The sequence below is a fragment of the Micropterus dolomieu genome, linkage group LG21, assembly GCF_021292245.1.
Source record: "Micropterus dolomieu isolate WLL.071019.BEF.003 ecotype Adirondacks linkage group LG21, ASM2129224v1, whole genome shotgun sequence".
NCBI classification, from domain to species: domain Eukaryota; kingdom Metazoa; phylum Chordata; class Actinopteri; order Centrarchiformes; family Centrarchidae; genus Micropterus; species Micropterus dolomieu.
The window spans coordinates 2,180,054-2,193,220 of record NC_060170.1 but is presented as its reverse complement, the minus strand read 5'-3'; the positions used below and the strand labels follow the sequence as shown (position 1 = coordinate 2,193,220).

Sequence of the window (13,167 nt, the reverse complement as noted above, 5' to 3'; positions counted from 1 at the left end):
GGAACCTTAAGTGCAGCAGAAATTTTTTTGTAACCTTGGCCAGATCTGTGCCTTGCCACAATTCTGTCTCTGAGCTCTTCAGGCAGTTCCTTTGACCTCATGATTCTCATTTGCTCTGACATGCACTGTGAGCTGTAAGGTCTTATATAGACAGGTGTGTGGCTTTCCTAATCAAGTCCAATCAGTATAATCAAACACAGCTGGACTCAAATGAAGGTGTAGAACCATCTCAAGGATGATCAGAAGAAATAGACAGCACCTGAGTTAAATATGAGTGTCACTGCAAAGGGTCTGAATACTTATGACCATGTGATATTTCAGTTTTTCTTTTTTAATAAATTTGCAAAAATTTCTACATTTCTGTTTTTTTCTGTCAAGATGGGGTGCTGAGTGTACATTACTGAGAAATAAAATGAACTTTTTTGATTTTTGGAAAATGGCTGAAATGAAACAAAGAGTGAAAAATTTAAAGGGGTCTGAATACTTTCCGTACCCACTGTATATATAGATATATAGATATAGACAGATAGATAGATATAGATATATAGATGTTTAGCTCTCCCAAGCTATTTATATGTACTTGGCACAGAATTTCATATATATACATATCAAATTGTGTGTGCCCAGTTTGTAGAACACTTATGCCAGGGCCACACTGCCTGCATGAGCAGCACACATTTGCTTTTTAACATGCACCCATGTTAACAGGTTAGAGCAATAATGAGATTATTCCTATCTGAGAAACCTTTAAAATATTAACACACACACTTTTGAATAATAAACAATGGGTTTCATTAAATGAGTTTATCACCAGATAATTTCCAGCAATCAAAGTAATCTCCCAAAGTTATAATCTGAGTGTGTGTGCCCGCTGTGAAGGAATTCTGTAAACATTGATACAGTAACAATGGAGAACATGAACCTCAGATTGTGAATGCTGGTTCTGACATTACTGCTTTATTAGCAAAACCATACACACACACAAACAAGCACACGTCTCCTCCACAACAACACCAATACCCATCATATTGTCTTGTATTTTCAAAGGGAGCCAGGGATTTTACAATAGAGACAGAGTAAAGTGAGGGTAACCATCATAGCAGGGAATCCTTGCATTTTTCTCTTCAGTACAGTTGTAACCCCGCAGCTAAATGAGAAGGCAAGTACAGCTCAGCTCTTTTGTTTCCATTATCACTATGATTATGGTTTTTCAAAGGTTTGGATGTTCTCTTTATACCATCAAGATGCAAAGCTATAATGCCTTTGAACCCACTAAGCATCATGTTTCTCTCAACGGATTCCACTGTATATGGCCAAAAGTATGTGGACACTCCTCTCTACATAATTGGGGCCGGATTTACTAACATCCTGAATAAAGAGTACTAAATTGCATGTGCATTCTAAAATATTGCACGTGTAATTGTAGTACATGTTAAGGGTGATTTACTAAGGATTATTGCACAGATGACAACAGGAGCAAACACAATGGAGGTAGCAGAATTTAAATGAGGGTTTTGCGTATTTTAATGGTTTCCGCCATGGAGGGTCAGGAGCGAAAGCAGCCACTGTGTAAAAACCTTGGTTTGTTTCAGTGTGTCCTGATTATGTGGAAATCCTATGTACCTGCCCATCCTGCCTAAGATTGCACAAGTACTTGGGACAGCAAAACCCAGCAGAAACAGATACAGTATGCTGGAATCTTCTTTCATTATGGCTGTGTCTCCTCACAACGATAACAGTAGCCATCTCTGCAACACTTGGCGGTAAATGTATTGCTCGGAAATAGGAGCCAGGTGCAGTAGTGTGTTCACAGCGAACAGCTGATGGAGTTAAGCTAAATACTGGACCAGCTGCAGGACTCAGACCTGAGTCCTGCAGCTGGTCTGCAGCTCTTGTTGGCTGGAAATGTTGTAACCTTCCAAACTGTAGCAATTTTACTTTTGTGTTGCTTTCTCTCAAACTTTATCGCGTGTTTCTTCATTATACTCCCACACAAAAAAGCTGTTTTTAATGGTTCCATGAAAAGAGATCTGGGGACTTAAAAGTCAGATAAGTGCATCTGAGGAAACTTTTTGGGGGGCTTTTTTTAAACAGGACACCAATATATAATAGCTACCAGTATATAAAATATTTATAGTAACATAGAACCTGTGTGTATACCCCGTTTCTAACCTTGCCCGCAAACTAGCTTTGCTGTTAGTTGGATCTGCAGATGGTCTGCACTAATATCCTCTGTGCTGCTAAGCGGGAGTATGGGAGGAGTTAGACTAAATTTAATTAAGAAAGACCTGCTTGGGGCTGAATGGGAGCAAATCCTTGCTGTCAAGTTCCAACATCTGGTGGAAGCTTGAAACCAGTAGCCAGCCCATGGTTTGGAATAACATGTTAAAAAACCACATATATGGGTAGGGATGGGGATCGAGACCCGGTTCCAAAACGACCCGGTTCCAAAATTTCTCAAAACCCGAAAATCAATAAGGTTCGAGCTTATCGATACTGCTATCAAGACTTGCTGGCTATGATGTAACGTTATGTCTGGAGCGTCAAATGTGATTTAATTTGTAACGCAATGGATAAGAAAATCATCAGGCTGCAGTCTCTGCCTGCTGTCTGTCGGCTCCCACACACACACACACAGGCAGCAGAGCGAGAGGCTGCGCCTTCGCAGTGGAATACGGTGAGGGTTAAGTTAGCTCCAAACTACTGTAACGTTAGTTGATGACAGCTACGCTCGTTACTGTAAGTACGTGCAATAAAACCTTCACAAGTAAAAAGACAATACTTTATCAATACACCTGTCTGTAAGGTAACGTTAAACATGTAGAAATGGTTAATTTAAACATCTCTGTCCTCAGTATCTCATCCTGTATGTTTTATGCAAGCACAGCTAACGCTAGCTTGGCATTAGCCAAATGTGAAAAACAGGCTAAATAGAGCACAGACTGGTCTGTAGTCTTAAAAACTCAGCTGCTGGCTGAGACAAACCAGCCCCTCCTCCCTCTACCTGGTAACATTACCTGCAGCCAGTGAGAGAGGAGGAGGGACTGATACAGACTGATGTTATTCTTTCTGAACGTCACTCACTACTTGTGATGTCAGATAAAGTTATTGAGTAACTTTTCTGCTGTCTAGAAACAACATTTAGCTGTATTTAAAATATTAAATTAAAAACAACCAGGCAGTTAATATTTACACTTCACTATGTTTATTTATCACAAGCGATATGTCATCTCAATATATAACGTTATCGCACATTGAATATTTTCCTCATACCATGCAGGCCTACCTCATGCCCGTTTGGTCTTACCCAATAACCATCACTAAATAATAGTAAAGTATTGATAGTGGTATCGATAAAGAATTGGATCGTTAAGCAGTCTCAATAAGGGTATCAATATCAATAAAAATTAACGATCCACTGCCCTATATAGGGGTAATTTTTGGGTGTCTAATTACTTCCGTGAAGCTATAGTCATTACATTATACAGTTTGTTATGGTCAGGTAGAATCTGATGCCTCTATGTGAATTATGTGAAAGTCTGGTGATATTCCACAGTTGTCTTACTGTAAACTGTTTTATTTTTTGTCTCTGCATGTTGTTTAGGCTAACGATGCCTCAGGGAACACGTGGAACTGGCTGTACTTCATCCCCCTAATCATCATCGGTTCCTTCTTCATGCTCAACCTGGTGCTAGGTGTGCTGTCAGGGTGAGTACAAACTGTGTGGATGTCCTGAGTGGAGCATTGGATGCCTTTCCCCAACATCAAATAAAATTAGATGCTGTTTTATTGGTATTTTCCTATATTTATCTTGCTGTATGCCATATTCAATCTGTAAAGCAAACTATAGTAAGAGCGCTATTGCTGCATGCAGTGGAGTAGTCTCTTGAGAGAACTCTGTTGTGAAGTTTGCGGATGACACCACCATCATCAGGATTTCAAACAACATTGAGACTTCATATCGGGAGGAAATTCGTAATCTTGTAGAGTGGTGCTTAGAGAACAACCTACTGCTCAACGTCAGAAAAACTAAGGAGATTTGATTTTAGGAAGAAGGAGATAAAGACACACACTCCTGTCTACCTCAGTGGAGCTGGGGTGGAGCAAGTGAATAGTTTCAGGTTCCTGGGAATCAGCATCACAGAGAACCTGATGTGGTCATTTCACATCTCCATGCTGGTGAAGAAAGCTCAGAAACGACTATGCATGGGATGTGCACAGCCCAGGACCGGAGGGCTCTGCAGCGGGTGATTAAAACTGCTCACAAGATCATTGGTACCCATCTTCCGAGCATCAGTGATATCGGTGAGGTGAGGTGCCTACGGAGAGCCCAAAGGATACTAAAGGACAGTACCCACCCAGCCACAGCCTGTTCACCCTGCTGCCTTCTGGGAAGAGATATAGAAGTTTCTGCTGCCACACCACCAGACTACAGAGCAGCTTCTTTCCCCCAAGCTAACAGACTCTTAAACTCCTACTAATTAATTCATCCTCAGCACTGCTCCATTGATTAGTTTATTTCTGTGTACCATTTTTTAAAATTGATTCTGTATTAATGTTTATTGTCTGCCATGTAGCAGAAGGGACTGCTCAATTTCACTCTATTACCTGTTATATTGTGACGATTAACCTACCAACCTTGTATGCTTACAAGGATTTTATTTATGTCTAGGTCCAAATGTTCATGATATGTAACTCTACGTTTTTATTCACATTATTAACTAAGATGAGTCCAAAACAACACGCCAGAATGGCTGCATTGATTCTCGTTCTCTGCCACTACAGCAGTAATATCCTCAGGTCAGCACTATTAAACGTATTAAAACTGATGAGAGGATATGCTGAAAACAGGACCATAGCCAAGACGATTCTGTATAATTGGTAGAGGAATTGTTGTACTAAAAATGTATTATTACATAATATGAAAATTTAAATTAACATAATTTCGTCAAAATTCAGGACCTTCTAGCTGTGAGGCCCCAGTGCTATCAACTAGGCCACCGTGCTGCTTGGTCCGCAAGTCAGTTTCCTCTTTCGTCTGCCGATCTTCTTGTGTTTTCTTTTAGTTTTTCTTTTGTTTGGATGTTTTTCCCCGTGTCCCGCCGGAAACTCTACCCTCTTGTGCGATCCGTCCCATGTCTTAAAGTGACAGTGTCATTAAATAGAGAGGAACGTTATCGCAGCAGTAATCCCACCAGCAATTACATAACAATGTAACCCATGTAACACTGTACACAACTCTGTACCCCTGGTTCACCTGGCTACACATATGTCGCCATATTTAGATAGCCTACACATTTAGCAGCAGCCGGTAGCTCCTCACTCTCAGCAGGACTCTCCTCATATCTGCTGTCGATACTGACAGTGGCCGGTCCTCTGGAGTAGACTACAGCTGACTCCTTGTTGAGGAGATCAAAGCGAGCATAAAACGTGTTAAGGTCATCTGGTAATGTGGCCTCACACATGGGGGAACGTGTGGGAAGCAAGGCTTGTTGATGTGTGAGTTTAGAGTTGACCTCTGCCGTCTGACTGATCCACCAATAGGCGATACGTTGACCCCTTGAGACATAGCCCCTCTTCATTTGCATAATGAGGCAGAAATGCATAGAGAAATGTAGCAGGCAGAAATATATAACCATCGTGGAAATAAATAGAGTAGGAAATGCAAAGGAAGAATTAAACACACACAAATATTAAAACACACATAAATACATTAAAAAATAAATAATTAATAAATAAAGTCACAATAAATAAATAAGGTAATTATTACAAAGGCAAATAAAGTAGCTAATTAAAAGAGATATATACCTTTATGTCTCATTGTATAATTTAATTACTGCCTACATTTATTTATTTACTGTATTTTTTGTGCATTTAATGGGAGCATTTATTTATTTCCCTTTATGTTCCTATTGTCGCAGCATCAAAATCAGCATTTTGACTAAACGCTTCCCGTTCTTTCTATATAGCTAACTAAATATCATATATCAATTAGTGTACATGAGATTTTGAGTTGCAAAAAAAGTTGTCTCATCCTGAGCCTGGGATACTGGCCCTTAAAAAGGTCAGTGCCTCCTTGAGTCCTGGTAGGGCTTGTTTTGTGACCTGAAGGTTATGAGAACAGCAGAATCAGGAAAGGTTAATTCCTTTTTCAATGAAATAGGTAAAATTGCAGTCACCATGTTCTCTACACATTAAAAGAGAAAAGGTTTTTAGAATGAGGACTAACTAATGTGATTGTAACGCCATCTCAGGTAACATTACTGGGGTTGCTAGAGTGTAACCTTTCTCAAATCCAATAAATACTACACAATGGATAATATTCTTGTTGTGTGGGCCTCTATTAATATAACCTCACAAACTAATACAGTTAGCCATTGATATGTTAGCTTTTGGCCTTGGAGGTAATACTGGTACTGCATGCAGCAAGTTACCCAGGCTAAAACAAAGACACCACAGTCTAAACTCTTGTGGTGCTTTGAGGTGCTCTATAACTTGCATTCAAACATTCCACATTTTCCCTTCTTCCAGAGTGTGTGCTTCACTTGCATTTACTTATTTAGGTGAGTTCCACATTTGTGGCAGCTCCAATGTAATATTCATAAGGTTTTATTAAAATATAAATTCACATGATTATGTGAGTCTGCCACCATCAGCAGAGTTAATACAGTACATGTGTGCAGAGCCTTTCAGTGTAATTGTGTATTCGCTCCCCAGTTTACAAAGCAACACAAGTGGCAAATGCTGAGCTGCAAGTATGTCATCACCATGGTCTATCTGTGTGTATGTGTGTACACACACACACACACACGAGATTTTAACCTCACTAAAAAGCTAGCATTTTTTTAAACTACTTTACTACTACTATCTTTACGTTTGCTATACAGCTAACTACTGTATATGACAGAAAAAAGAAAGAAATCCCATACTCATGTCAATGGATATTCCCAAGTGACGTCATACATAATCCCCATGAGGAATGTATGTAGAGATTCTATTCTAGCAGCAATTAAAAGCTTGTGGTCTCTAAATTGGAACTGTTAACCACCCACTGTGTCCGCAATTTTTCTGCATAGATCACTATTGCGATATATGTACTATGTACATCAATGCACTTTGCATGGTTTTAACTGGGAATGATTTTATGTACTGTAGGACAGGACAGGAATTATGTCACTTCACATCGTGTTCCTCGTCGCTCTTTTGCCTGACAATGCATAGCTCCATAAACCCCACAGGATAGACACATTTAGCACCCATTTCTACATTGAAATGACATCTATGTATATTCTTGAAGCAAATGAAGCTGGATGATGTTTGGAAGAAGACCTTAAAGATGTTTATGCAAAAGTGGCAGACCCAGCTCTTCCATCCCCTTCTTTCCTCTTTTTCACCTCCCTACTGTCTCTGTCAGTTTTTGTCTGTCATGTCCTGTCAGTGTGTGTGGTTGTGGGCATGTCGCTCTGGCTCCCTCTCTCCTGACACCACTGGCAGCAACTCTCACTTGTGGCTCATCCTGCATACACCAGCTCTTCACCCACTACTCGCCAGTTCATCAGTAAATCTTCAGTGGTAACTACACTGCGGCCGATTCTGTATTTGTTTCCCAGTGTATAGAGCTTTGTCGTTTTGTGGTGTAAGTGGCTTTTGTGGGTCTCTACCTGCCAGAGACCATTGGCTGTTTGAAGTTGCCGCCTTCCTGCCTGTAATTGTTTGCTGGAGGACGCAGCTACCCACCCAAAGCTGGTCTCAGAGCCTTCTTCCCACAACTCAGTTCATCTTTTGCTCACTCTATTAATAAATCACTTTGTTACTTAGTTTACCTGTGTGTCTCCTGTTGTTGTTACAGTCCATAAGCCGGGCTGTGACAATCACTCTGTAAATAAATCTACCTGAGTAGATTTTAGATTTTAGTACTTGAGAGATGGTTTATCTACTCTGGTATAAATGGCTTCTTTCACTCCTCTTTCAGACCATCTATTCTCCCTATCCAGAATATGAACATTGTTGTCCTCAAAAGAGTGTCCCTTATTATTTAAGGCCTTCTGACAAAAGATTCTCATATCGCTCACAGAGCTGGCAAACAGGTCTTTACTTAAGGCATCCACAGTGTTGTCCGCCCTGGGGATATGTTTGAGAATTGTACGGCTTGGCCACTTTTGAAGAAAGTTTGCTTGCTCCCTGCATGCTGGTGTAGCTAGCTGGTTGGCTGACGTAAGCGTATTGAGTCATTTCCATTTCTGGTACTTGTGAGTTGGTTGCAATTTTTTGCTAAATGTGTTTGATTCTTAATTACAGTGGCTAATTTTCCACTGTACATTTAATCTTACAGTAGTTCTGCTCAAGCACTCATGAGGCCAGATTTACTAAAGGTTTGCATGAGTAAAAATGTGTGCAAACTTAATATCATCAGCCAATTAACACGTAATCCGATCTACTAACGGTGTGCACGCAGAATGACGTCTTTCAAAAGTGCAAGATACCACCTGTTGTTCATTTAGTACTTTTGTGTTTATGCAATTTGGGGCGTTTCAATTTTATTGTGCAAAGTAATGGAAGGGTAACATGCAAATACATTTATTTACTACATGCAATGTGATCTACCAAGCCTAAACGCAATTTCATGTGAGTGCAACAGCATCTGTATTTACTGTAATACGTTTGAAAGGAAGGTGCAAACCTTCAAGTGTTGCGCAGAGATGGCTGCTGTTATTTTTGTAAGGAGGAGACACAGCCGTAATGAAAGAAAACGTATAGAGATATTAATAATATTTGATAATATTATTCTAGTTAAGTTGCGTGGGTCAGGTGTAAAATCCATCCAGCCAGATGGAACGATCACCAAATGTTCACAGCACGCCGGTCATAATAGCGACACAACCCATTGTAGTTATCGGAGAGGGAATGGGGCGTTCGGGTGTACATGGCCAGGGACAAGAGATCCTCCTTTAGTGAAAATAGTGCATGTAACAAGTGTAGTTATTTGTTGCGTTGAACACTCACATTCCTTGAGGCACTGGATGAGGAGGTGGAGTTGAGTTTTCAACTCAAGCCTATAAATCAGTTTTAAACTAAATTATAACTCATCGAAAGCCTTGTTCTTAGTCTATTATACCCAACATGGAAAACACTGCAGCCAATTCTATTTGTTATAGTGTACCGAGCACCTGATCCATATTCTGATATTTTTATGAGTTTCTATCAAGTTTAGTCCTTAAAACAGATAAAATAGGTGATTTTAATATGGATGTGGAAGTATAATTATAGCCTTAGTACTGCGTTTATCTCATTATTAGATACAGTTGGCTTCTTTCAATGTTCATAAACTGACTCACTGTTATAACCACACCCTCGACTAGCATATGGCATTGAAACTGAACATTTAGTAGTCTTTCCACAGAATCCCTTTTTATCTACCCACTCTTAAATAACTTTTTAATTCCTATTGCTGGAATTTTATATAAATATGAAGTAGTGCCATACAACGCTAACAACACTGGAACCAGTGCACGGAATCTAGCTGCTGAGAAGCTCGAGTGAAGATAATTCAACGTTGTAATCCGAAAAACTAAATTCAAAAGCTATTTTAATAAAAGCAGTTTACTCCGAGCTCCTCCCTTTTCCTCCCCAAAAGCTGGAGCTCTGCTCCCTGCTTCTCTAGCCCAAGTTTAGCAGCTCTCAGCCGGCCAGCAGATTTTCAATCGCCCGCTCTACCTGGCCCTCTCCACACAACGCTCTGAAGCTGTCGGTGACATACAGACAATCTCAACGAATTTCTCCCTTTAATTGAAAATATTCAACTCACGTGAATTCCTTCGTGTTGCCTTCGCGTCGCTGGTGTTCCACAGATCTGGAAGAATTTTGTTTAATCTGTCAAGATAGTCTTTAAAATTATAGAAAGGCCCTCCGTAATGCCAGAGCAGCATACTACTCGTCGTTAATAGAGGAAAATAAGAACAACCCCAGGTTTCTTTTCAGCTCTATAGCCAGGCTGACAGAGATTCACAGCTTTTTTGAGCCATATATTCCCCTCAGTAGTAAAGACTTCATGATAAAATTCTAATAATGAGAGATCAAATCTGTCATCTTCTGCCCTCAACTGGTACAGATTTATCTTCCAACTCAGAAACCTTAGAAACAGCTGTATAATCTATATATATATATATATCTATATATATATAGATATATATATGTGTGTGTGTGTGTGTGTGTGTGTATATATATATATATATATATACACATATACACATACACACACACACACACACACACACACACACACACACACACACATATATATATATATATGTGTGTGTGTATTTAGAGTGCTTATCCCATCTATCTTCACCAACTAACTTGCATTGAATACAGTTGATTGATGACACTGTAGCAGAAGTGCAATAAAGCACCTTTTTTGTAGAGAATCTGGGAGTGTTTCTATACATATCCATATTGTAATTGGTCTGAGACAAATATGTGTCCTGCATGTTGTATGAAGCTTGTAATTATCTAGTGTGAATCTTACTCTTTGTGTAATGTTTATGTCATGATATATACTACTTCTGGCATATGCATCAGTGTGTAGGTGAGTGAGATGTGCCTGAAAGCAACAGCTACAACGCTGGGGAATCCTGCCTGCCACAATCTCTCCGTATATACACACGAACACACACACATACACACACACTGAACACTCAGCCAGCCAACAAATGGATGCACTGCACACATATTATGGAGAGAAAGATAGGTAGCCACAAAATTAGATTTAGACACACTTGCAGAAAGGCAGGCAGCCAGCCACTGCAATGCAGAATAGAGCTTCCCCCTCAGCTGTGTGGGAGACACACCAATTACTGAGCAGTGGGGGTAGACTGGAGATTCCTCACGCTGTTATTTCTATGGACTTCCTTTTGCTTTTTCTCTCTCTCTTTGTCTTACTTTATTGGTCTCTCTGTCTCTCTCCACCTCTCTTTTTCCACCTCCCATCGCATATTTCATCTCCTAGATAATTTGAATTGAATTGTCTTATTGGTATGACATAACCCTAACCCAGGCAATTGAGATAATGTTTTCAGCTTTAACAAATGAATACTATAACAAAATAATGTAATATTAGTACAAAGAACTGTTGTATTGGCTGTAAGGATAACATTTATTTTATTTTCGTAATAGATAAATAAATTAATTACCCAATCAGTTTCATTTGATTAATTATTTCCCCCTGTATTAATATAAATAAGTATAATTAAATTGGAGGGTAGATGTATTGTATATGTACATATCCTTGTGTTTGTCCATGTCCTGTCCAAGTCCAAGTCACAAACTTTGCATTTAGAGTTCTATAAAAGCCAGTATACACCAAATTTAAAGGGTAATTTTTGGTATTTTTAAACCTGGGCCCTATTTTCACATATTTTGGGGTCAAATAACACAGTGGCTGTTATTCCAGGTTTAAAAAATATTGGAATTAACCTTAATCTAAGGCTACCAGGCTGTCCCACTAAGCTTTCTCCATTATCCTTTGCTTTTATTATGAATGACTTAACTTGATTTATTATTTATTTTATTACATAACATTATTTACAAGAGTTACTTCATTCTGGTGTCTGGGTGCTCTTTATTCATGGTACTACACAACAGTTTACAACAGCTGACTACAGGTAGATTTAGATATATACAGCACACATATATATGAGGTAATGGCAGCCAGTGGCAGTTTTTTTAAGCTACTTTCCATGGAAAAATGTTATGTGATGATAATTCACATTTACGACTTTTTGTCATTTCTGAACCAAAAAGTTTCCATTTTGTTGACCACAACAGAGACTTAACATCTGAGTGATTATCTGAGATAATCTGATAAGTACCGTATATGCTGTCAGGATAATGAAAATGAGTTCAAACGCTGCACACTTTCTTATAACCTCATTTAATATCTTTGGTCATCTGAGGGAATATCAAGTCTTTCCATGTCAAAAAGCTTAAGTCCAAATGAACTTATTGATTGATTTCAAGTAAAGTCTGAAGTCATTAAATCAGGGACTTGAGTCTGACTCAAGACCATGTCACAGGACTGGGTACTTCAATGGTCATTGTTGAGAGAAATGATTAATCAGTGCCTCATTCCATGTAGACAGATTCCAGCTTGTTGTCTAAGCATGAGACCACCCTGCTTCTGATGGTTCACCTATTTCACAAAGTGACAGGATAGTACATATGTCTTACCTGCAGGAAGCCAGCCTGCTGTATTCTTGTCAACAAAGTTAAGTCATCCAGGCTCTGTGTGCTTGTCAGATTGGATAAACATTCATGTTTGTGTTTGTGGTTTCTTTGTGGTTTCTACAGGGAGTTTGCCAAGGAGAGAGAGCGGGTGGAGAAGAGGCAAGAATTCCTGAAGCTCCGCAGACAGCAGCAAATAGAGAGAGAGTTAACTGGGTACCTAGAGTGGATCTGCAAAGCAGGTTAGAAACAAACACACACACACACAGTCCTTCGACCTAATGTGAGTTACAAATGTGAGCCCTTACTATTTCCTCACTAACTCATTACAGTTACATTTAAATAAAAAAATTTCAAACACTAGACACAAATGTGACTTAATTTTGACATTTAGTTCAGGTGTGGTATTTGTGTTGCAGAAGAGGTGATGCTGGCTGAGGAAGACAAGAATGCAGAGGAGAAATCTCTGGATGGAGCATGGTACAAAAGGAAACACAACAACTCTGGTAAGGACTGCCATCTTCAGAATTATTGTAAAGATAGAAGATAAACTTATGTAAAAAAAAATATAATTTTACAATTTTGTGCCATGTTAGAGATATAATCAGGTGTTCACTAGCTAAATATACCAGAAAACAAAACATTACATGTACATGTACAATACCATCACCAGCTGTATGCCTTACTCCCATCTATAGTCAACAGAAATCTTTATCATGCTCTCCTTGTGCGTTTAGCATATTTGTGCATCCTTGTGCAATAGAACAATTTTCAAACAACACAGCTCTACAGTACCACTAAGGGTTAAATTATACATTATTGCCTTTATTTCTGGTCTGGTTCATGTTCACACTGGCTCTTTACAAATTAACCATGAGCTTAAAACACAAGGTCATAGGGGCTGGAAGGTAACTCAGGACAGTTTTGCTGATGTCATCCTTCATTATC

General features: G+C 39.2%; 1 protein-coding gene across 1 annotated transcript in view; it reads left to right on the top strand.

Annotated features, from left to right (window-relative positions):
- The window catches only part of LOC123959780 (voltage-dependent N-type calcium channel subunit alpha-1B-like), a 69,804-nt gene that overhangs the window by 8,839 nt on the left and 47,798 nt on the right, over window positions 1-13,167 (top strand). The window contains exons 2-4 of the mRNA XM_046034060.1: window positions 3,605-3,708; window positions 12,346-12,461; window positions 12,639-12,725. Of these exons, the coding sequence (XP_045890016.1) occupies window positions 3,677-3,708; window positions 12,346-12,461; window positions 12,639-12,725 (235 nt within the window). The 5' untranslated portion in view covers window positions 3,605-3,676. The remainder of the gene's footprint in view (window positions 1-3,604; window positions 3,709-12,345; window positions 12,462-12,638; window positions 12,726-13,167) is intronic.